Raw genomic sequence first — 23,973 nt, 5'->3', positions numbered from 1 at the left:
CTCTGACCAAACTATTTTTGTCCAGCAGTTTTACCGATACACAATCATAAAAAAAAAAACTACAAAAAGAGTTTTAAGTTAACCGACTTCGCTACCACATAAACAAAGGTTTTTTTTTATTGTCCCCAACATTCTGGTCAACGAAATCATTATCATAGACAGTCATTCTATTTAAGGACAATCATCACAGCTTTGAACCGACCCTTTCGTTCAACCAGTCAAAAACAACAATTATAGTAAAAGCTACAGCGCGATCAACGTTCGCCCATTTACGAACTCGCGATGAGATTTGTTTCTTCTGGTCACCAAGCCTACCGTTTACAAACGCATGCGCACTAATTGGGATTCCCCCAATTTTCTCGACCTTGACCTCAGAACTCTCGAAGCCACTACTTCGGCGTTCAATTTAGCTCGTGCATACCGAGTAGCTGGCAACTTTGCTTTCGAAGTTCCCACTTCCAATGTTAGTTTCCAGGGCCTCTCGCTTGACATAATTATACGACGATATCGCATCTCAAGGGTCCTTACCCATCCAAAAGAAACCTCCAGCGCATACTACAATTGCAGGACATTCCGTTTTTAAAGGCAGCTCATTGGGAAATGATCTCAGATACAATATCGAAGACGTGAAATGCGTCAATCGAGCAACTGTGGTAACTTGGCTACAATCGTGAGACGGTCTCCTACCTTGCACCATAGACACGGACTGTGACATTCTTGTTTAATTTAGGTGAAATGCTTTAAACAGAGTGACTCAAAACCGACAGTTCGATCAGTTACTGACCGAAAAAAACGTGCTCGAGTCATTCGGCGAAGGTGGCGAGCTTTCAAACCAGCACGACTGAATAACTCAGAATGCCTTTTTTCATCATGCCTCTATTCCACACGAGTAACATAGTGCAGTGGTAACGGTTCCGGACTCTCGTTCAATCGCTCCGGGTTCAAGTTCCGCCGGGAGCTATATATTTTTTTGTTTTATTATTTTTATTAATCTTTTTCTTTTTAAGCCTCCGCAATTGCATTCCGACTGCAAAAACCGGGTTTTGCCTCTGTGTTAATTTTATTTATTTGCAAAAGAAACCTTCCTATGCTTTGAAAAAATCATATCATGTCTTGACTTTCAACTGTACGCGCGTGTGTATGCGTGTGTCACTACGGTGAGTGTGTGTGTGTGTGTGTTTGTGTGTGTGTGTGTGTGTGTGTTTGTGTGTGTGTGTGTGTGTGTGTGTGTGTGTGTATGTGTGCCCCGTGTCACTTGTGTCATCATAGTTTCAGTGTGTGTATGAGTGTAGATTGAGAGAGAATGAGAGAGAGTGAGAGAGAGTGAGTGTGTGGTTATTTGTTTGTGACTGTGTGCGTGCGTGTATGGGTGCGTGTGTGTGTGTATATGTGTGTGCGCGCGCGCGTGTGTGTGTGTGTGTGTGTGTGCAGTGTGTGGTGTGTGTGTTTATGTGTGCCGTCAGTGTCACTTGTGTCATAGTGTCAGTATGTGTATGAGTGTACGTTTGTCTGTGTGTGCGTGTGTCGTAAGAGAGAGAGAGAGAGAGAGAGAGAGACCGACACTTCTTTGGCAATTTTCGACCAGACAGCGTCTTTATGTTTAACTGTTCTGAAATTTGGACAGAATAACCGTTCTTTCGTAAAACACTTCTCAAGAGGACAGCAATTTCACCATCTGAAAAAGGTGCAGAACGCCCCTCCGTGTCTACTTTCTTTTTGAGCGGCACACGTGCCTTGCCATTTTCGTTGACTGCCATGTTGATAGAAACGTGCGCATGCGTATTAGTAGGGATTCCCCCAATTTCCCCGACCTTGACCTTAATACTCTCGATGTCACTACTTTGGCGTTCAAGTCAGTTCATGCATAGTGAACAGTTAGATAGTTGACTTCGGGAGTTCCCACTTCGAAAAGAGGCCTCTACTTCCAGTGTTTCTTACTTCTAGTTCATGCATACGGGCCCTGGTCGTTCCAGCCCTCCAAGCGATCGGCCCTCGTGCGATTCTTCAGGATGACAACGCACCTCCCCATCGCTCTGCAGCTGTAAACACCTTCATCCAGCAGGCCAGGGTCAACAGGATGCTGTGGCCAGCCAACAGCCCGGACCTGAACCCCATAGAGCACATGTGGGACGAGCTTTGTCGTCGGGTACAGCAACATCACCCTCCTCCTGCCAATCTGGGTCAACTGCTGCAATGGCTCCAGCAGGAGTGGAATGGAGTTCCCAGAGCATTCATATGCAACCTGATCCACTCCATGCGCCAACGATGTGTTGAATGCCTGGCACACAACGGAGGGCACACGCGTTATTGACACTGATTCACATTGTTGTGAATTCCATTTTCGAGGGTTGTCACGTTTGACACACTCTAGCTAAATTGTCGCTGCCGCGTTCGATCTTTGCTTTGTTTGTCATTACTCCTTGGTTGTTCAATTATATAATTTTTAAAAAATGAAAGAATTCGGTCTTGTCTGTTTTGTGTGGCGTGCTTGTAAAAAAGTGATACTTAACTTTTTTTGAAAGAGTGTATGTATATACTCTACAAAAAAATTAAGGACCATTTTTTTAAACGTTTGCCATACAGACATGACATGGTTGAATGATTGATTTTTTTCTTTATTAAACATTATATGTATTTTTGATCAAATGATGACATTTTAAACAGATTGAGACAGTCAGTGAACAATGACTGTCTCAATGTGTATAAAATGTTATATTTTGGTCAAAAATACAAATAATATTTATGTATCAATCGATTCTGGTCGTTTTCAAGGCAATCCAACAAGTCATTGCTAAAGTACAGCGTTTTTTGTCATGAAACCCCTAAAAAATGATGCAAAAAGTCCCGTTTTTGACCGCTCTTGCGATCGACACCTGCAGCAGAAGTACACGAAATACGCAAGGTAGCTAAACAAAACAATCTGTTTAGAGTAGATACTTGATTTGACTTTCTCCTCGTATGTCAAAGTTGCAAAGTTTTGCGTATTGTAATTTGTTGTTGATTTTTTATTCGGCCCTTTCATTTGCCTGGTCGATTTTGAGGTTACCCTTATTTGAGCGACCGGCACGTGATCCATGTAAACGAAATCTTTAATCCAAAAGATAAAAATGTCCACCAAAATACCCGTGTGACCTGGAATAATAGGCCGTGAAAGGTGGATGCAGCGCCTAAAGGCAGTCGATCTACTGGCCGATGTGAATGCGTGATATATTGTGTAAAAAATTCCATCTCACACGGCATTAATAGGTAACATGCGCCTTGAGTCGCCTTGTGTGGTGAGATACGTGCGCGATATAAATCCTCGTAAATAAATAAATAAAAGGTGATCCTGATAGTTGATTGAACGGCCTTAACTGGTATATAAAGTTTTAATGAAATGACACTGGAATTAACGTCTTAATGTGGGTTCAAATTTTTTTTCAATAATTGTTCAAGCTTATGTGTCTTTGCTTCTTACATACAGTTTGTCAGAAAATTATAGAGAATTTTGCTTCTGATTTCAAATAAGTGGTATATGTTAATAACATGGACAAGTCACGGGATATTATATATCAACTTATATAAAACTTATTAATTGCTCTATCTGAAAAGCATGTTATATTTGTTAATTATCTCCCTTTTTGTCGAACCAGACGACAGTTATTGCCCTTGTTTGGAAACAATGGATTTTTGAAACAAACTTGTGTTTTTTTGACAACTTTAAATTGAGCAATTTTAAAATAAAAGGTTGCAATTGCAGCCTATGATATCCTTCTCCGCAGAGAAGCATACCTTTTCAGTTGATTTTGTGAACATACGCACGCATGATACAATACAAGAGGGATGTGACCCAGATTGTCGAAAAAAAATGACCACTGGTACTTAGCGTTGCGCTCTGACAAAACCGGGACATTCAGTCGATTGCCAGTGGATTGAGTATGTTAAGAAAGTGTAGCAGTATGTAAGATGATAATCTCAAATTAAAAAAAAGGTAAAAGCGGAAGAAAATTCAATTGACTGAAAGCGATTACATACAAATTGCCTTTTTGCTCGTCCGCTGAAATCGTCAGAAGCAGTAATTGTGCAATGATATGGTTTTAACAGAAAGTTCACAGTGTTTTTTTCCGTAATGCTGTCAGCATTTTTGTCCTACTATACTGCTGAGCCTGTCAGTCCATCTTAAGGCCAAATTCAAAAATCGTCCTCCAGCAGTAACATGCAACTTACATTAGCATCCCTGGCAAAATGTAAACATAAAATGTTATTTTTAAGTCATAATTCAGCGGCCTTTCTCATAGTATGACTTGTGTATGAAACTTATAACCCGAATTCCCTGTAGCGCAATACGCCAAAATAGATAATAACACTAAAATGTCAGCACATTTCTCGAGAAAAGCCCTGTTAAAAAAAAAAATGTAACAGCATGACAAAAATTACATTCTTTGCAATTTTTGGTTTCTATTCAACAACCATAAAAACATCACCGTCAATCAAAAAATAGTACGCTCATCTGTCTTTACTGTCTGTGACATGGAAATTCGAACAAGTTTTTGGAGCCCCGATGTCTCATGCGTTCATTGTCAAACTGAGAATAGGAAAGACAAGATATAGTTATATTATTTGATTGTGTAGGTAAAGAAAACAGTCCTCTTTCATTTCATACCAGAGACATCTCGGTGCTGTTAATTTTACAGTTTCTATAAGTGAAATAATATTTTGACAACCTGTACTATCGTGTTGTTTTGAAAGGAGCAAGCATACTAGAGGAAAATGAAGAGGGGCGGTGGAATTAGAAAGAACTGTTCACAGACAGCCTACTGGGAACATCAAACCCTTTCGGAGCCAATAGCAACACTGATTAAAAGAATAACCCAGGCAAAGTCATAGGTTAAAAGGACGTACCGCCGTGTGCAATGGGCGTTCTTTCAAAGAGTGTTGAACCTTTTTTGTTACATTGCCAAGACCGCTACCCGTGTTTCGACCTAAGATACATTTAGCTGTAGATCTTTGTTATGCGGCCAGTTATGTTAAAACCAAGTACATTGCCAGAAAGGTCATTCATTCCATTTAAGATCAAAAATGGGGTCACTCTTACTTATTTTGTACATTTTATTGTCTGCAAGTTTGCTTTTGTGATTTCGGGGGGTGTCCTAGGTCTCCGGTACACTGCATAAACACTAATTCATGAAAAATGAAACTATTTATTTCATACGTTAGGGGAATGAATTGCCTTTCTGGCAATTTACTTGGTTTTAACATAACGTGCCGCATCACAAAGATCGACAGCAAAATGTATCTGCCTACTGTTTTATGACGGGTAGTGTCGTTCAGCTTTGATGTGATTGACTAAATGTTTTGACATCGCTTTACGCGACTTGTTTAATATTCTTTGTTCTGTTGATCTGTGACTGATGTAGATAGTTTCACGTTTTTGATTAATTATGTGGTGCCAAAAGATAGCTATATTTTAGTCCTTTCTTTCAGGCAATCTACGTGGAAGGAGCATTTGGCACGGCTGTTCCACTAATTGTCTTTGGGGCGCTTGCAGTTTCTGCTGGTCTGACCTCCTTCATGCTACCCGAAACGTTGCACCGCAAATTACCCGAGACAGTTCTGGATGCGGTGAACTTTGGAAAGTAAGAACTGCAGAACTAACTTAGAATGAGGGGTAGGCGAGTAGACGGAGTGGGGTAAAGAAAGGAGAACATGGCAGAAGAAAAGGCCTATCGATTAAGGTGAGAGGTCTTCAAGATGTAACAAAGCAGTTGTGTCTGTCATCGTGCTTAATTCTGTTATGTTTCCCTGGGATTCGCTAACATAATTACTATGATACGGTTCCTTAATGCCACATATTGTACATATGTCACGATATCGAAATGGAATACAGTTTTGTTTAAACCCTGGAACAGACAGAGAAGATAGTGATTGAAACGAATGCAACAAAGCTCTACAAAATATTATATGTGTGTTTTAGGGTATCTACGTGCAGCGAGAGCATGTCAATGGAAGAGGAAGTTGGAATGGACGTGAACAGGATGGAAGCAGAATCTTTTGACTACAAAAGGAAACTCAGTGATCCGACACGCACTTTAATTTGTGATTCATCTGAATAATCAGTGGTGTTTGTATCTCCTTTTAAACTTGATAACTTGGTGTAGCAAATGGGTAATTATGTGTGCGTTATCAAAGTAGTTCCACCCTCTGCTTCTTTCCACTGGAAAAGTGTTAACCCGTGATTTGCAAAAAATGTAAAAACATTTTACAAATTACCTCGAACCTAAAACCGCGATTTGTAAATTATTTGTTGCTTAGAGCCCAGTCAAAGGGATCCCATGCCAAAAATTCATATGAAAATGAAAGTATGTGTGAGTAAATCTGCACATGTTATTTTTTTATATTTTGATTTCAAAGCGTGATAAGCGCAGATTTTTCTGCCTGTCCGTCACAAACATGAGCACGCGAGTTCTAAAAAAAAAAAGAAATCCCTGGACTTTCGAGATGACAAGAAAATATCGGGCGCATTCTCGTGATTTGTAAAACATTTTAAAAATTGTGGGGCGCGCCCCGTGATTTTCAAAAATGGTTAACATATCTCGGGGCGCGCCTCGTGATTTGTAAAACAACTGTCACAAATCACGGGGCGTGCCCCGCAATTTGTAAAATGTTTTACATTTTTACAAATCACGGGTGAACAAAGAGGCTAAAAACACCAAGCAAGCAAATTTAACTTACCTAGTAACCAGCTTGGATCCTCTATAGCTCATGGGGAAGCAGTCATACTTTTTGAGGACTACTTTTCTAGCAATAGAGAAGTTCCGAACGCTAAAAAAATGTACATAATAAACATCTCTGGTGTATGCAACACGTATTAAGAATAGTATCTACATGCTTGAATTAAAATAAATCAATATAAATAACAAGAGTTTATTTATTTCCCGAATCAAAATCTACATTCTACGAAACAGCGCGTCACTCTCATCCTTCGCGACTTAGAAGATTGGGTGTCGTATTTATAATCAATAATATTTTATTTAATAAACACACGCAAACGAATTATCATACCCATCAGATAGAAAATAATAAAGTGTTTTTGTGCACCTCAGTAATGCTACTCTTGCACTGTGCCGAATTGCCTTTGCGAATAGAAATTCGCCAATAATTCGAAATGATCGGGACATGCTCGCAAGACATTCGTAAATGTTCATAACCATTCGCCACCATTCGTCTATGAGCAAACATTAGCAACATGCTCCTAATATTTTCCAGGAAGGCATACTCGTAATTTTGTTCGCAACGTACTCGTAAACTGTATTCGCAAGCCATTCGTAATCATCGCAATGTATTCGTAGCGTTCGCAAGGCATTAGCAACACTCGCAAGGCATTCGCAACGCTCGCAAGGCATTCGCAACCATTCGTTAGGTCTTGGCATTTTGCCTGTCTTACACTGTGCCGAATATCCTTGCGAATATGAAAATGTTGTAGTCAGCAAAAAAAGAGACGAATGGACAGGAAAAAATATAGAAAATGTGAAGCCTTAAGCCGGTCCTTAATTGGACGAAGTCGACTACGCGTAGCTCACTTCGCGAAGCTTCCGGAACTAGACTTCGTCGCAGTCCAAGGGAAGGCACTATGGCGGAAAAGAGAGTTATCTTTTCATGTCTTGGCGTCTCAAATGCGCGTAGTCTCGACCAGCGCGTGGTGTGCTTCTTTCTGAGTACTTTACGTCACAAATTGTACTTTACGTACTTGATTAACGTAAGTTAATTGTATGTGTTCTATTTCGTTGACTGAGCACGGCCGGGACCAGTTGGCGTGAGCGCTGGGATTTTGAGTTTCATTCGACATGTCAATGCATCGCAGTATGAAATAATACAGGTAGGAGGTTAGTTCTTGTACTTTGGGTCAACCAAAGTCGATAAATGCATTCTTCACTATGGTATTGAGTCTGATTTCGTCGTCCATCTTGAATCGAAAGCACTCTTCTTACAAAAAAACCAACTTCGTTGCGAGCTACGGCGAAGCTTCGCATGTCAAAACTTGAGAAGCGATGTTGGGGTCAAAGTATCACGCCGTAGCTGCGGGTTTTTGGTATAAAGACTTCGCGAAGCTTCGTGTAGTCGACTACGGGCTCAATTAAGGACGGGCTTTACGAAACCTTGTGAATGTCTTACGAATGCTAGCGAGTGCTTGCGAATTTCTACCAATCACTGCGAATGCATACGAATCCATATACGAATTTCTTGCGATTTTATTACGAATGTTGCGAGTGGCTTTGCGAGTGTTGCGAGTGCTTGCAAACACTTTACGAAAAAGGGATTACGCAAATCGCCGTGTCTGTAAGGAATTCGCAACCATTCGCAAGATGTTTGCAAGAACAAGGCCTCTTAAAGACATCCGACACCCATTAAACAACCGTTAAAAATCGCCAATATTTTGCCTGATGTATGTTTAAAGTCTGACAAAACAAATGTGTTAAAATCAGAGAAATCGATCGCTGCGTTTTTAAGATACAGCCTCATGAATATGTTGACATTTCACGTTTTTTTGTAAATCAGGGTAGGCTATTGGATATGGGATCTAACTGGTTAATTAAAATCACAAATACTTGTTTTTGTATGTGGTGTAAATACTGACTTTGTGCACTTAAAAATGATGGGTTTTGTTACGAATAAGTGTTTCCATTCTTTCTGAAATGGCTAATATTCGTTAATTTACATGACGTTTTACGTGCCAAAATTAGACCACCTGCTCACTTCAACTGAATATATCTGCTAATAGAACCGTTAATTTTTTTTATAAAAGTTTGACATAATGCACACCTGGGTCTACTCAATTAGATACACAAAAATAAAAAAAATCGATCGTTAAATTTTTGCATAAGTTTACAAAACGTAACCCTAACCCCATTTATAATTTTAGTACAAAAAAAGGTTGACATTATGACACTCGTTGCGTATGGAAAATACGCTTGAATCTAATGATTTTGTTGTTGTTACATATTCGTTGTGTGTTACATCAAATCGATATTGTTAGGCATCTGTCTGTGTTTCCATCCGTCCGTCCGTTCGTCCGTCCGTCCGTATGTCCGTCCGTCCGTCCGTCCGTCACACTTTTGATCGCTAATAGCTCCTGGGTTTGTTGACCCGTTATCGTGAAATTTGGAATGACATATACCATTGTTATGGTATATATATATGTGGTTAACATTTCTACCCAATGGCTACGCGAGTACCGAGGTTGCACACGGTTTAGCGCTCACACGTCATTTCCTTTGCCTATACCTCCAGCGTTTCTTGACCGATTCACCACAAATTTCGTGTGGATGTGGATATGCTGATGCTTAAACCTGGCGCAACACTTCAAAAACATTGCCTAATAATCGTTGGAGTTGTAACTGAAACAAAGCATGGGCGACCGCTCAATCGCTGAGCGCAGCTAGAGGTGTTCGACCCAAGCGTACGGATAGGCATAGAAATTAGAGCGCTTACCTCTCACGCTAGCATAAGGCGTTTGGCTGCCAGTCGGGGCGACATTATTATTAATAATATATTATTATTATTATCATCATTATTATTATTATTATTATTATTATTATTATTATTATTATCATTACCATTATTATCATTGTTGTTTTTGTTGTTGTACTTGTTGTTGTTGTTGTTGTTGTTGTTGCCTGTGTAATTGTAATGTGCTTGTATTATTTTGTTTTTTATACATGAGAAATGATTGCGTGTTGGTTTTTATGTTGTTTTCATTTATATGTTTTATATAGATAAACACGCTATAAAAGTGAAAGAAACGGGCGCATGAGAGGAGATCTTTCTTTTACGTGTTCCGTGACTTTATTGTAGGTTTGACGTCATAATGACACAGGAGCAAAACAAAAAGACGAAGGACACGAGGGCAAGCAAACTCATTTGTTTTAGGGGATCATGAAAACAGGGGGAGGTAAGGCCCGGAAGATAAGAGTTACGGAACTTGTTCGCAATCGTCACTACGCTGTGCATTGATCGGTGTGGGATCCCTTTAACGAATGGTTGCAAATTCTTTGCGAGTGCTACGAATACATTGCGATGATTACGAATGGCTTGCGAATAGGGGAAGGGCTCCTAATATGGACCGGCTCCTAATATGGACCACCTCTTGATCTGACAAACTAACGGCGCTAGAGCGCTAAACACAATTTCATTCGCTGTATTCACCCTCTCTGGATAACTTGCGCATGTCAAAACAGTTGCAGAAACACAAACCTTAAAACCGTTAGGCTTCTTATCTTTTTTTCACTTTTGGCAGCGTTCACTCTAACTTTGACGCCTAAAACAGACTCGTTTCTGTCCACAGCCAAAGCTTTTATCACACAAAAATTGCTATATATGACAGCTAAGACCGTATTTGTTACATTTTAGCAGTTTTGACCCCGAGTCAAACGTCAAACAAAAAATAATAGCAAAATCTCAAAGTATGTGTGAGTCCCCTAATATGGACCACCTTCGAAGAAAATAAAAGCTAAAGGCTATTTTCATTCATTCATTAAGAAGCTTGCTGAAAATAACCTATAACTAGCCCTCGAGATTTCAAAAAAATATATCAAATTGTCTTCTTTTTGCGGAAGTTGATAATTTCACTTATTTTCACTCTGTTTTTGATATGCTTCTTTAGTTTCCTGGTGTGCTTCAAATAATGCTCTCATCAACCCGAAACAGATAAATCTAAAGCATATTTGAATTAGTCTGACATGCACAATAAGTTGTATCATGTTATTTTGAAGTATAGGGGGCTTTTGACAGTGATTCGTGAAGGCCGCTTTCACTGGTCCATATTAGGAGCCTGGGCGCCTAATATGGACCCTTTATGATTTTTTCTGTATTTAATTTTTGCTGAATGTCTATCAAAGCTATTTCACTCTAATTAGGCCTAACGGTTCACTTATGAGAGAAGGACTACCAAACACAAAATGAAACTTCTTCGCAAGAAAACAAGCTAGTTATTAGCATGAAACAAAAAGTGGTCCATATTAGGAGCCCTTCCCCTACTTATGAGGACGTTGCGAAAAAAATACGAATATGCCTTCCTTGCAAATATTACGAATATTAGGAGCATGTTGCAAATGTTCGCAACAAACGAATGGTGGCGAATAGTTAAGAACATTTACGAATGTCTTGCTACCATGTCCCGATCTTCTTCTTCTTCGTTCATGGGCTTAGACTCCCACGTTCACTCATGTTTTCAGCACGAGTGGATTTTTACGTGTATGACCGTTTTTACCCCGCCATTCAGGCAGCATACGCTGGGGGAGGCATGCTGGGTATTTTCGTGTTTCTATAACCCACCGAACTCTGACATGGATTACAGGATCTTTTCCGTGCGCACTTGGTCTTGTGCTTGCGTGTACACACGAAGGGGGTTAAGTCACTAGCAGGTCTGCACATAAGTTGACCTGGGAGATCGGAAAAATCTCCTCTCTTAACCCACCAGGCGGCAGCGACCGGGATTCGAACTCACGACCTCCCGATTAGGAGGCCGACGTCTTACGCCACGCCACGCCAATGCGCCCGTCACCATGCCTTGATTATTACGAATTATTTACGAATTCTATTCGCAAGTGCAATTCGGCACAGTGTAAGAGTAAAATGATGTGTACTGTCTGGTTGCTGGAGAGCAAATGATGAAAAGACGCGATCGCAAGAGCTTTTATAGCACTCGATTGCGTATCTGCTTTATTCGTAAAGTGTTTGCAAGCACTCGCAACAATCGCAAGGCCATTCGCAACATTCGTAAGACATTCGCAAGAATTCGTAAGGCTTCGAATTTTCAATATTGTTTCTTGTCCATTCGTCTCTGTTTTTGCCGAATACAACATGTTCATATTCGATAGAATATTCGGCACAGTGCAAGACAGGCATAACCCGAAATGTCTGCAGTGTTCGACATTCGTAAGGAAAAGGGGAAAAGAGTGTCGTCTGCTAATGTTACTGACTCAAGTGCATTTTCGTAGTGATAACAAAACATAACAAGAACGCAGAGGCCTGATTAATCATTCAGTCAAGCGATTGCACTGAAATACCCCCGGTTCTCTCTAACTTTCTTTGTCAAACAAGGGGAGAAGGGAGAGAGAAAGAAAGAGAGAGAGGGGTATTATGAGAAGACAAAAATAAGCTTGGGGCAAAATCTTTACTGTGTTTGGGGGAACGAAAGTCGCAAGGTGGTGTCATAATCTCTCGCCTTTCATTTGCGTATTCCAGATCTGATATGAGGTTCCTTTATTTGATCGGCCGAACAGAGTGTACAATCAAGTAAGGCTGTAAGCATTATTTCCCTGAAAGGAATGTATGCATTTTAATCACAATTTCTTCGCCAAACACCATAAACTAAACTTGGCCATAATATTATTGCAACAAATTTCAAACCCAAATTAAAGCATTAATCCCCGTGTCATTTCATTAAAACTGTATATGCCAGTTAGGACCGTTCACTTAACCTCCAGGATCACCTTTTGGATTAAATATTTCTTTTACAGGGATCACGTGACCGCCGCTCAAGTAAGGGTACCCTCAAAATCGACCATGGACAACTCAGAGTCTTGCCGTCTCAGGTTTTAAATACGTCTATTTTCAAAAAAATAAAAAATAAATAAAAAGGGTCTCCCCGTGTTTTTATTTCATTCAGTTTGTTTGGGTAGTTGCTATTAGGGAGGTTTAGATATTGCGTTACGTACCCCGACCTCACCTATCCCTATCGAGATAAGTCACGCAGAGGAAAGTTGTAAAAACTGCTCGTTTTTTGGAGTTTTGCCCAAAGTTGTAAAAACTGCTCGTTTTTGGGAGTTTTGCCCTACCACGTCACCTACAAAGTAGGGCAAAACTCCAAAACTCGTGCTTTAAAAAATCGTGGACAGCGCGCTAAAGTCTGCAACAATACCCAGTGTGGAAACTACTGCTGTCATTGTGTCGGTGTCGCTGTGTGCTGCACGTGGAAGTTATGTTCCACTGACCCAGATCATACCGAGTGTTAACCAGCAGGTCAAGTCAATGATTTTTTTTTTTTTTTAAAGGAAACAGAAAAGAAAAGTAGGTCAATCGAACTTCGAGCGTTGGTTTGTGTTCGTTCTGGGTCACTGGCCACCACGCTTTCACCCCCCACTTATAAGGGTGTGTGTACATCCAATTTTGTTGTATGGTTGTGAGGTGTGGGGATATGATTCATTAGACATTCTGTCAAGGTTTCAATTGCGATTTTTAAAAATGCTTTTTGATGTATATAAAACTACACCCACTTGTATGGTTTACGGAGAGCTTGGTCGTTACCCAATTAGAATTGAGGTACAATGTCAGTTACTGGTTTATTGGTATAAACTGATGAAAGAAATGAACGATGGTGCGAATAAGATGTCTTGTTTAATGTTAAAACTACATTTGAGGTTGTACCATGTACAAAACGTTAAATTGCCCTGGTTGTCGCATGTCAATACTATGTTAAATAAGTTGGGTCTATCATATTTATGGACAACTCAGAGTCTTGCCGTCTCAGGTTTTAAATACGTTGTAAAACAAAGGATAAGAGATCAATTCCTGCAGGAATGGAACACTGACGTGAATGCCAACAGCTTGTGTTTTAATTACAGAATGTACAAAATTACAGAATTACAAAAGGATTTTTGTCTGGAAAGGTATTTGCTTTGGTTGCCTAGGAAATTCCAAGTTAAATTAGCAAAATTTAGAACAAGCAATCATAAGTTGCCAATACATCAGCACAGATTTTTTAATGCCCCTAGAAATGAAAGATTGTGTGATATGTGCGATAAAAATGAATTAGGTGATGAGTTTCACTATTTGTTCATTTGTACCGACGAAAGTATAGTGTCCGAAAGAAGAAAATTAATTAGTCCCTATTATCGATCTCACCCAAATTGTTTAAAATATGAACAGTTAATGAATTGTAAATCTAAGATAAAACTAATGAAGCTAGCAAGATTTGTAGCCCATGTTAAGATTTTAGTATGTTAGCGTTACATCTAGTTTCTTTATTGGTATGTATATGTATGTAATGCATGCTTTTGTTTTGTTTTGTGTCTTTATAAAAGATGCATCGCATAATGGTATTGCCAATTTATTTCGACTGTATATTATCGTTGTCCGCTTAATGTATACATATTATCTGTCTGATTTCTTACCTGATTTTGTTAAACCTATTTTCTTTTCTTTTTGTTTGTATGTATGGAAGTGTATATTACCAATTTATTTTGGTTGTATAGTATTGTTGTATTTGTCCGCTCAATTTGTATACATATATTAACTGTCTGATTTGTTACCTTTTTTTCTTAAAGTTATATCTTTGTTTCAAAACCCTCTGGGCCCAAAACAATAAAATACTTGACTTGACTTGACTTGTTAGTGTGTAAGTGGGCGTCGCTGTGTTTCTGACTGTCATGTGCATGTGCGAATGTGTGTATATGTGTGTGTGTTTGTATGTCTGTCTGCTTGTCTGTCTGTCTCTCTGTGTAAATGGGCGACGTCATGTGTGTGCGAGTGTGTGTGTGTGTGTGTGTGTGTGTTTGTGGGTGTGCGTGTGTGCGTGCGTACGCGCATGCCTTTATGTGTGTACCCAAACCTAGCCTTCAATTCAAATGAATTGGACGGAACATTACTTTATGGTCGTTTACAAAGTCTTTATGAAACAAAACATTCTTGCTAGGCAGTTTTACTAACCAAAACTAAACAACAACACCCCCCCCCTCCACCACACACACACATGATACACGTGTGCATTGGGTTACCAAGCAGACTTGATCTGTTCCTGGGAAAAGGTTACTGTTATGCTGAATTTTTAGTCTTTTTGAACATACGCTTCCTGGGAGTATTTTGGTCGAGATGACATTTCTAAATAATATTTAGCTTGGGTCGTCCTTGCGTGCTTCATGGTTTGCTGTGATATCGCAGAGCCGTTGGAACGCGGGTCACCCGATTTATTTAGTTTTAGTCAAGCAACCACACAACTAAAAAATGTGGTTTATGCGCCAGGATATAGGAAAATGCTGTAAGAGGAGGTCTCATACTTTATTTGAATGGTTCATATTTAGATTTTAAAGTAATATGAGATACGTTGCCTTCACGTATAAAAACTGTTTTATACGTGATCACGCCCGTATCAGAAGCACACACAGCGATCGACAGTGGGAATACCCGCAGTGATAGGGGTGTAGTATGCACGTAACGTGGTATCTAACGCTCAGAAGTTGTCAAAAAGAAGGTCACAGTGTTCACGTATTATCGAGACACCGACACATTTGCACTAAAATCCATTCTAGGGAAGCTTTTCCATTATTTTTTCTACCGTAGGGATTGAATTCATTCCACTGAACAGATTTAACTACAACATACATTTGAACGAGCGGTATTTTGCTTTCTGTGTCTGCTTTTCGAAGTGAATCGAGGCGAGCACACTGAATAGGCCCACAGAAGGATACGCGACGTAAGTCTCAGCGCCTTGTCGTTCGTGGGGTCATGCTCTTGACACATCGGCGACTACGATGTATACAAACCAGAATGTGTATCGGTTAGAGCGAAAGTTTTGGGCTACTGGTCAATTAAAAAAAGGCAGAACTCAAGTTTTTTGGGGAATCAAGATATAAGGTGTAGTGAAAAGAAGATTTCAGTAACTTTCATATTAATTGGGAAAATGTGTGTCCACATTTTTACAAAAGATAAATAATTGTTGTACTTAGGTGTTAGTAAATTATGTTTGTCCTCGTTAATTGTGAACAGGATGTATGTTTATGTAAAGTTGAAAGTCAAGATTGGATTTGTTTATCTTCCGCGCGTGTGTGCATGTGTGTTAGACATAGAACACTTTATTATCTCAATTTCGAGAAACTCGGGTGTGGTGAATCACAACAAACAACATAAAACGTAAGAAAATAAATAAAATATCGAGGCGCAAATAATCAGCTCATAATAGTGTGTGTGTGGAGGGGGGGTGGGGGTGGGTGGTGGGGGTGCGCACACACACACACACCGTCGAACACACACACACACACACACGCACGCACGCGCACACAAACAAACGCACAATTATACCCGCACGCACGCACGCACAGGCACTCGCACAAATACATACAAACACTTTCACACACACACACACACAAACACACACCCTTCCCCCCACACACACACATGTGCGCGCGTGCACTGCAAACGAATGAGTGAATGAACAGACGCACACCTACATACGCACGCACGCACGCACGCACACACACACACACACACGCACACGCACACTCTCACACAAACACACACTCACACATGCACACAAAGACGCCCATTTACATTGAAACACCCCTATAAGCGGGGATGAAATTTTAAGAGTGGTGGCCAGAATGAACAAAAGTCAAAGGTGGCAACTGAGGTTTGTATTCAGGGAAATTTACACAAAATGCACGCACGAGATACGACTTTTCTTTCTATTTTCTCTCTTTGGGACTTTCATTTGCGTTAGATCGGTTTTATATGAAAAACCGAAGAAAAGCCCTGCTATTTTGCACTGAGAAACTTTGGAAGCAGCGTGTTTCGCTGTAGTACAATTACCCTCACTTACTTCCTCGCTTGCTTCAAAAGTAAGCACTTTTTCCGTCCCATGCATACGAAAGTGAGGCAAGTTCTTCCGATGTCACTCAAAACTTCGGGAGTTTTCGCGAACTGCCCCCAGAAGCATACGGGCACTTGTCTCGACTGTGAAGCCCTATCGTAGACGAAACCCACTTGAACGGGTCGTACCACCACACAGAACTGAATTGTATAATAAGTCATTTGTTCCCAGCACTACCAGATAATATCAAATTAACAAAATCAATTAGCCAGTTTAAACAGTTTTTATGTCGTTCAGATAGTAAAGTTCCTCCTCAATATGATTATGGCAAGAGAAAAGACGGAATTATGCACTGCAGACTAAGATTAGAAATGAGCGATTTAAATGATGATATAGTGAAACGCCACTTAAAGTGTAACTAAACAAGCAAAAAGGAAAAACATCGTTCAGCAACCTTTACACTTTGATATGAAGAAGGGCCTCATATACTGTCGAACTGCGAAAAAAATTTTTTCTCTCACTCGGACACTGTTTGACGGACATGTGAAGTGCGCGCCAGGAACGACAATCTTCTTAGTTTACCTGATTAATGCCCTTAATTTTTGGTTCTGGTACTTTCAGTTCCGGCTGTTGTCATCAATCTACCAAAATAAAAGATCAAACGGAGTTTTCGATTTTTATTTCATGGTTCAGAAAAATATTGCTTATTTTCTGAAGTCAACCGTTTTAGCGAATCTTTCTTTGATTCTTAAAAGTCATTTCAGATTTTTGAAAAATAGTTAACGGTTAGTAATTACAAATATATCGTAAACAAACATATCGATAGGTTTTGGTAAGAAGACACAAGTGCGATGAATGTGGTACCAGTATTTTTGTGGTAAGTAAGGATGCATTTCTTTGCTGTAAGCACATTTACAATGCACATTTAATCTGTTTAGCAACATAAACGAAAGCATGGTACAGTGCCGCTTGTTTGTGGTCTATCTTTTCGCGGCAGATGCGTAACAATTAGGGTCTCAGTTGGAAAAAGCTGCTCGGAACCAGAGCAGATTTGGCTTGGGTTCTTTGAGTGTGAATGATCGACGAGTGGCTTGACATTTTTAACGAATCATTACTGTAGCCTACTTGAAACCATCATCTGTTTCTGAATTTGTCATCAGTTATGATTGAGCAGTCTCATAGGAATCGTCCATAAAATGTTAAACCGAAAAAGGGCAGACGATTCTGAATCACACAGGCTGCTGTACAAAATCAGATCTAAAACGATATTTTGAACTGCGACGTCTGCGTAAATGCCCTGTAACAAAATACCTTGTCCTGGTCATGTGTATACACATCAGCTTCTATTGGGAAGATCAGTATTTTATATTAATCACAAATACAAGATTAGAAATAGTTCTGAAGATCGCCTTTGATTTCAGTTTCAGCGGCAAACTAGCAGATCTGTCCAAACCGGCATTGTTTCATGGTTGAAACTTGAATAATCCCAAATAGATCTGAGTGGGGGTAAGTTTTATAGTATTTCAATTTTTTACGGCAGTTTTATTTAAAGATAGTGTAGTGGATGTCTCTGGTGAAGACTACAGTTATATGAATTTTTTGTTGTAATATTAAAATGATTGTTCTTTATTTACACAATTGAATAATTTGTATTTATTTGTTTGCAGATGACGGCATACTGAGTGCTCCAAGAACATACGCCTGCTGGCATTTTGTGTCTTTTCTGAAGACGTTGAGGCAAGCAAAAGTCACGGTCCTGGCCACACACACACAATGACATGAACAAGAAATGATATTTTTTCATGGGCATATCCAGTATTAAAACTTTATTACCATGCAAACGCAACGATTAGAATTTAGAGAAGGTCATCGGTCACACACACACACACACTGGGCGGATCCGGAGGGGAGTTCCGGGGTTTCCGGACCACTTAGGAGCCGGCCTTTGTATTCTAAGTGACGATTTTGGAAAGAAGTTGGCTAATTAGTTTGCTCAGGTTGCGCCAGATTGATCAATTGTCCTTGTTGTGATTCAAATTTTTCTTCTTAATACATTTACTTTTTTGGAAGGTGTATTAGGGGATGTTTCTTGGCTCAGATTGATCCATTTTCCTTGTTTTTATCAACATTTGTCAGACCCCCCCCCCCCCCCCGCCAAGGAGGTTGAACGCTTCGCGTCTTCAACTAAACGCTTCGCGTCGTCAAATTGTCCCTAAAAGAAATTTGGAAACTCCCCCTTAAAAATGATGTGATCCGCCCCTGCACACACACAAACACACACAAATAGAGAAGTAATAAATGGATACAGTTTTTCTTTATTTAAATTACAATCAGATGTGGTCGTAGAACAGGCACTGTAAACAAAACCTAGCATGATATACCACTTGTGTGATGTTTCGGTCAATATCTTTATTTTCCTTTCAGAAATACATTGGCGTTTTGAATGTCAAGGGAAGTGATACAAATGCTGCAGCGGGCTATCAAGAACGCGAAGGCAAACAAGGTAAATACCTACTTCTGACATTAGTTTACTTATTAACTCTTTCTATACTGGCCATTATCTCCCCAGTCTCTCCCCAGAAACTGGCCATTTGCATGGGTTTGCCAAAAAATTCTCAAAAATAAACAAAACAAGATGCAGCCTTCAAACTCATAGGTTTTATTGTGAATATATTGCTAAAACATATGCCAAAGTTTGGTTTCATTGTTGTGAAAAAAAAATAAAAATATGATGTCCAGAATTTATGGGTATATTTTACGCAATACGAAAAAGGGGGTATGTATTTTGACTTAGAAGCATTTTTTCTTATGAAGGCTCTGTTTGCAACAAAACTGTTTCTGTTTACTTGTATGAAGATTGTGCTTACACAAAAACATAACAAATACCAACTGATTTTCCATTTGGTGGTCATGTAAGCATTGTGAACATGTCCGAAAAATCTGATCACACACCATGTGGTCGACATGCAGACCTGAACGGCCAGTGTATGGTGGCAGAGTTGGAAAATAGGAAAAGTCTTGATGCCAATCCTTCATCAAAAACCGAAGAAAATCGTCATTGTAATAAGTTTGCTTTATTCTAAATCAAACGACTAGGATAGATGACAGACACAACGACAAACACATTCAATTCTATGTAAAACATACACAATGCTCACGTTAACAAGCTGGCCATAACAATGTGCCCATCGTGCATGAAGTGTGGCTTTGTTCGGATCAGTAGCCGTGCTTTGTCTGCGATACTAAACATGAAATTTTGTTAAAGCGACGATTTAGCAATGTTGTTGTTGCTGCTGCTGCTGTCTGTTCTTGTCACGACATCTCGTTTTTTCCCTCCTGATTCTGAGAAGAAGCTGATTTTCACTTGGAGCATTCTCAAAGAAACTTAGCGTATGTTAAGAAAAATGAGTGTACTCCACACTTTGTCTTTTGTTGTTCGTTGTCGTTGCATGTCTACCGTTCCACAGCCACCTACTATAGCTGATGGGGTCTATGTCGACCAAAAGAATGGGATTCACTATAGGTCGAGTTCCTGTAGGTGGATTCTCTGTATACCTAAGACTTTAAAATTGGCAATCTTGTATACAGGGAATACCACAGGGTGTAGTTCCTGTAGCGTTTTGCTAATATCAATGAAAGTCACGTGATGCTCAGCGACATCGTTAGAATTTGATGTTTTTCGATCTTTTTTTGATATTTCTTAGAAATTCGAGTATGGTTTGCAAGTTTTATTGAAAAACTGCACCCTGTGGGATTCCCTGTATACTAGATTGCCAATTTTAAAGTCTTAGGTATACAGGGAATCCACCTACAGGAACTCGACCTACAGAGAATCCCACTCTTTTGGTCGACATAGACCCCATCAGCCCTACTATAAGTGCAAGTGTTAAATGACGTATTTCCACAAAAGACTGCTTGCAGAGAATCATGTGATGCCAATGACAGGTAAGGACATGTGGTAATACATACTACGTTTTGGAACCAGGGAAAATGCAGCACAAATTATTTATCAACCAAATTGATTGACTTGTGCACCACGACAAAAGTTTTCTTTGATCCATAAAAGGTCTTTTGCCAGAAAAATTGCTCTGAACATCAAGTACCCTGCAAGTTGTCACACATTTACATTATTGAAATAAAAAGAAAACACACCAGTAACCAGGTTAGGTACGTTAATATCTATAATCAATATCTTGGCACGTTACTGCCTTCTTCGGGATGGTAAGCTGAACATTATTGAACAAAATAATCGGTTTAGATTGTATACTTTGATTCCTGAACGAAGAAGCAGAGGTACTGCATACATCAGACTGTAATATCAGCTTTTGCCTGAAACACACACACACATACACTTATAAAATTAATGCAATGTCATTGTATGAAGCCAGAACAATCACTAACTTACATAGTTGGTCACACAATTACCCATCACTGAACAATAAATCGAAGTCGGGTGGATTCAATGACTAAAGCAGTAAAGGCTTTGAAAAAACCCTCATCACAAAACACCCCCCCCCCCCCCAACAAAACAAAAAAATAAATAAATGAAATAAAACAGGTTGTGTATATAGCGCAGTAAACACCATGCAGGTACAAGCAAAGATTTGACAGTGATTATCCTTGTTTTATAGCACACATTTTCTAGTTTTAATCTCTCTCTCTCTCTCTCTCTCTCTCTCTCTCTCTCTCTCTCTCTCTCTCTCTCTCTCTCTCTCTCTCTCTCTCTCTCTCTCTCTCTGGAAAGTAATTTATTGACCTGTGGGTTATTTGCGTTTGTATACACATTGGTGATTCGTAAACTATGTTGAAAGAGATTGTCAAACAATATTATATATAAAAAAAATGTATATCAACAAAATCTGTCATTATTATCAGGCACACGGTTTTAACAAAGCTATGTCACGGAATGCAACATAAGTGGCTTAAAAAGTCGTGTTTTTGTGTGTGCAGGATATTCGCTAGGACAGGACCTCAAGCTGAACCAGCACAACAGCGATGCATTCTTCCATGGCTTCCACAAAAGTCTTTCACCTATAGCGAGCATTGCATACAGATAGTCCAAAGAGGGTTAGGGTTACCCTAACCCTCCTTTTTAAAAATTCTTTAGACCAATTATCCCTCTGTTCCCATGTTAAACATGGAATAATTCTGGACAAATGCGAGGACGTTAGCTTTTTTTTATTTTATTTTTTTATCATTTTACTTATCATTAAAACTTGTTTAGATTTCGATTCGTAAACCATTTACAGTAATCCTTTGTTTTTTAACTTTGTTCATCTTACCACAGTCACTTCGTTGTTTAGATTTATCATTAAATTTGTTACCATTATGCAGGAAAAATGTAGAATAAAACCAGGAGAGCTTTCGGTAGAAGATATTTCCTGTGTCAAAAGTTAATGCTTATTCTGATTGATGGGTGCTCCAAACTAAGTTATTTTGACTGCCTTATTCGAATTCATTTCCAAGACAGGGCTGAGAAGTGGAGAAGCTTAGGAGAATATCGTAAAAATTGTCTGGGTGTTTATGCAAAACTTTCGAACATGTCAGATTTTACTTTAGAGATTTTAAATACTGTTAACTGACAGAAATGCTATAACTTCCACACCAATTGACTGGATAACTTCATATTCAGCATACTTAAACTTGATTTTATGCATGTGCAGTTCACAAAGTGGCAAATTTGTAGGTTAAATTATCTAACTTTTGCATCACCAATGACACCAACGCTTTCGTGTCTGAGGATTGCCCTGAACCTAGCTGTAACTGCATGCTTTCTTCAGGTCATCGATAGCCTGGGGGTTGAAGGGGATGTTTTTACATACTCAGACATTCAAAATAATCAAAAAGGTAAAAGCCTGAAGGGTTTAAATTAGGTAAAAATGGCTACTGGTCAATGTCAAAACTCGTTTTGTTTAGTCGACCCCCGAATTTGAAGAAAAAAATTAAAATTGCACAAAAGTCACACCATTCAATTTACAAAATTGCCACTTACTGGAAAGGCAGAACATAAACTGAAGTTAATGAATACCATATATAAAATAATTGGTTCAACAGATGCAGAAGTAATTTGCATGGTTGTGGGTGTCCTTTTTAGGGGGGTCAACCCTGTAGAAGAGACGATTTTCTTTAATTATCAATCCGTAATATATTGTTTGTTATGCATACAAGATTAACATTGACAAATACTTCAAGACTCCTCATTGATCTTAAGAAATGTGGTTTTTTTTGTTACTGACTGATTCACTTTCTATTCACTTTACTCTACATAAGTCACGACAAGAAAAGCAAGGGAGGTAATTTCTTCGGAAGAGATAATTCTCTCCCCTCAGAACGATTGTTGTAGTTTGTTTGATTTTGTTCCCTTCTAATAAGTATTATTTAAAATAGATCTTTACATCTTGATGTGAAAGGCGCGGTACCCCCTTCCCCCCAGGATGTTAAATTCTAGGTTGTGTCCATGTAAAATCCTGATCCTAGTCAAGATCCGAGTTGGTTTTTCATGCAACTGTGCCTCTTTATGCCACTCAATTAGACATACTTTGCAATCCATAATTGCACGAAACTAAGTACAGGAAATACGTTGTTGTCGTGTTTTTAATATTACATAATGAAATAAAAAATGTCACAACTGGTTTCGTGTTGGGCTTTCTCTCTCTGTCTGAATCTCATAATTACTTCCTTCTGAGGTCTGAAATGTGTTGCAGGCATTGTTCAGCTTACATTTATTGTTACAATTTTTGTGGATATGTTATTAAGTGTGTCTGTGTTTCTATCATTCGTTATCAGTGTGTTTACAAAAGAAGCACATGTCAAAGTAATTTACCCTTCATCATTATCAAAACATGCAGATACAGGTAATAAATATTTGTGATACTTTAAACAAATACAATGTTTGTTTGTTGCGTTTTTTCAGAGCAAACACACATCGTATTTGTTCAAACGTGTATATTCTGCACTTTCTAATACCCTGCATGGATCTCCAAATCAAGAATAATGAAAAGTCGTCTAATAGCCCTGCAGCACTCACACGAACATGATAGAAGCTTGCATGCATGCACCCAGGCTCGCTGTCTTCGGCTAAAAGAGCTTACCGTTGGATCTTCGCTCAGACAAATGTAGCTGTCTTGTCCACTTGCTCCTGTCGCATAGATCTGCAATGTGCAACATCGATAATCTTTGATTAATAAGTCTGAGGCACAGACAAACACACACGCGCGCACATTTGCGAGAGAATGCACGTCAGTCTATTCAATCAAACAGTATAAAAACATACCACAGACGTGGTGGTGGAAACTGGACATTCGCCGTATAACAAAATCAAGAGATGTGTGTGTGTATGTTTAATCAAAAGTTCATCTTGCGCACATTCAGTCTGTATTGTAACAGGACCCATCCCGTAAAAACTTCGAACA

General features: G+C 39.3%; 1 protein-coding gene and 1 long non-coding RNA gene across 3 annotated transcripts in view; both read left to right on the top strand.

Moving 5' to 3' along the window:
- The window catches only part of LOC138962494 (organic cation transporter protein-like), a 171,152-nt gene extending 156,794 nt beyond the window's left edge, over nt 1-14,358 (top strand). Inside the window, exons 11-12 of the mRNA XM_070334337.1 lie at nt 5,464-5,615; nt 5,954-14,358. Coding sequence (XP_070190438.1) covers nt 5,464-5,615; nt 5,954-6,092 — 291 coding nt within the window. The 3' untranslated portion in view covers nt 6,093-14,358. The remainder of the gene's footprint in view (nt 1-5,463; nt 5,616-5,953) is intronic.
- A 3,021-nt stretch (nt 14,359-17,379) lies between these two features.
- Nucleotides 17,380-23,739, top strand: LOC138962492 (uncharacterized). Of its 2 annotated transcripts, none has more exons than XR_011454527.1 (4): nt 17,380-17,438; nt 18,229-18,298; nt 18,986-19,064; nt 21,512-23,739. It is a non-coding gene; the product is annotated as an uncharacterized lncRNA (long non-coding RNA). The 2 variants fall into 2 exon arrangements; XR_011454528.1 differs by lacking the exon at nt 17,380-17,438 and adding an exon at nt 17,970-18,067.
- Nucleotides 23,740-23,973: the final 234 nt, after the last annotated feature.

This window comes from Littorina saxatilis, linkage group LG3, assembly GCF_037325665.1.
Source record: "Littorina saxatilis isolate snail1 linkage group LG3, US_GU_Lsax_2.0, whole genome shotgun sequence".
NCBI classification, from domain to species: Eukaryota; Metazoa; Mollusca; class Gastropoda; order Littorinimorpha; family Littorinidae; genus Littorina; species Littorina saxatilis.
This window is presented reverse-complemented; position numbering and strand designations above follow the sequence as displayed.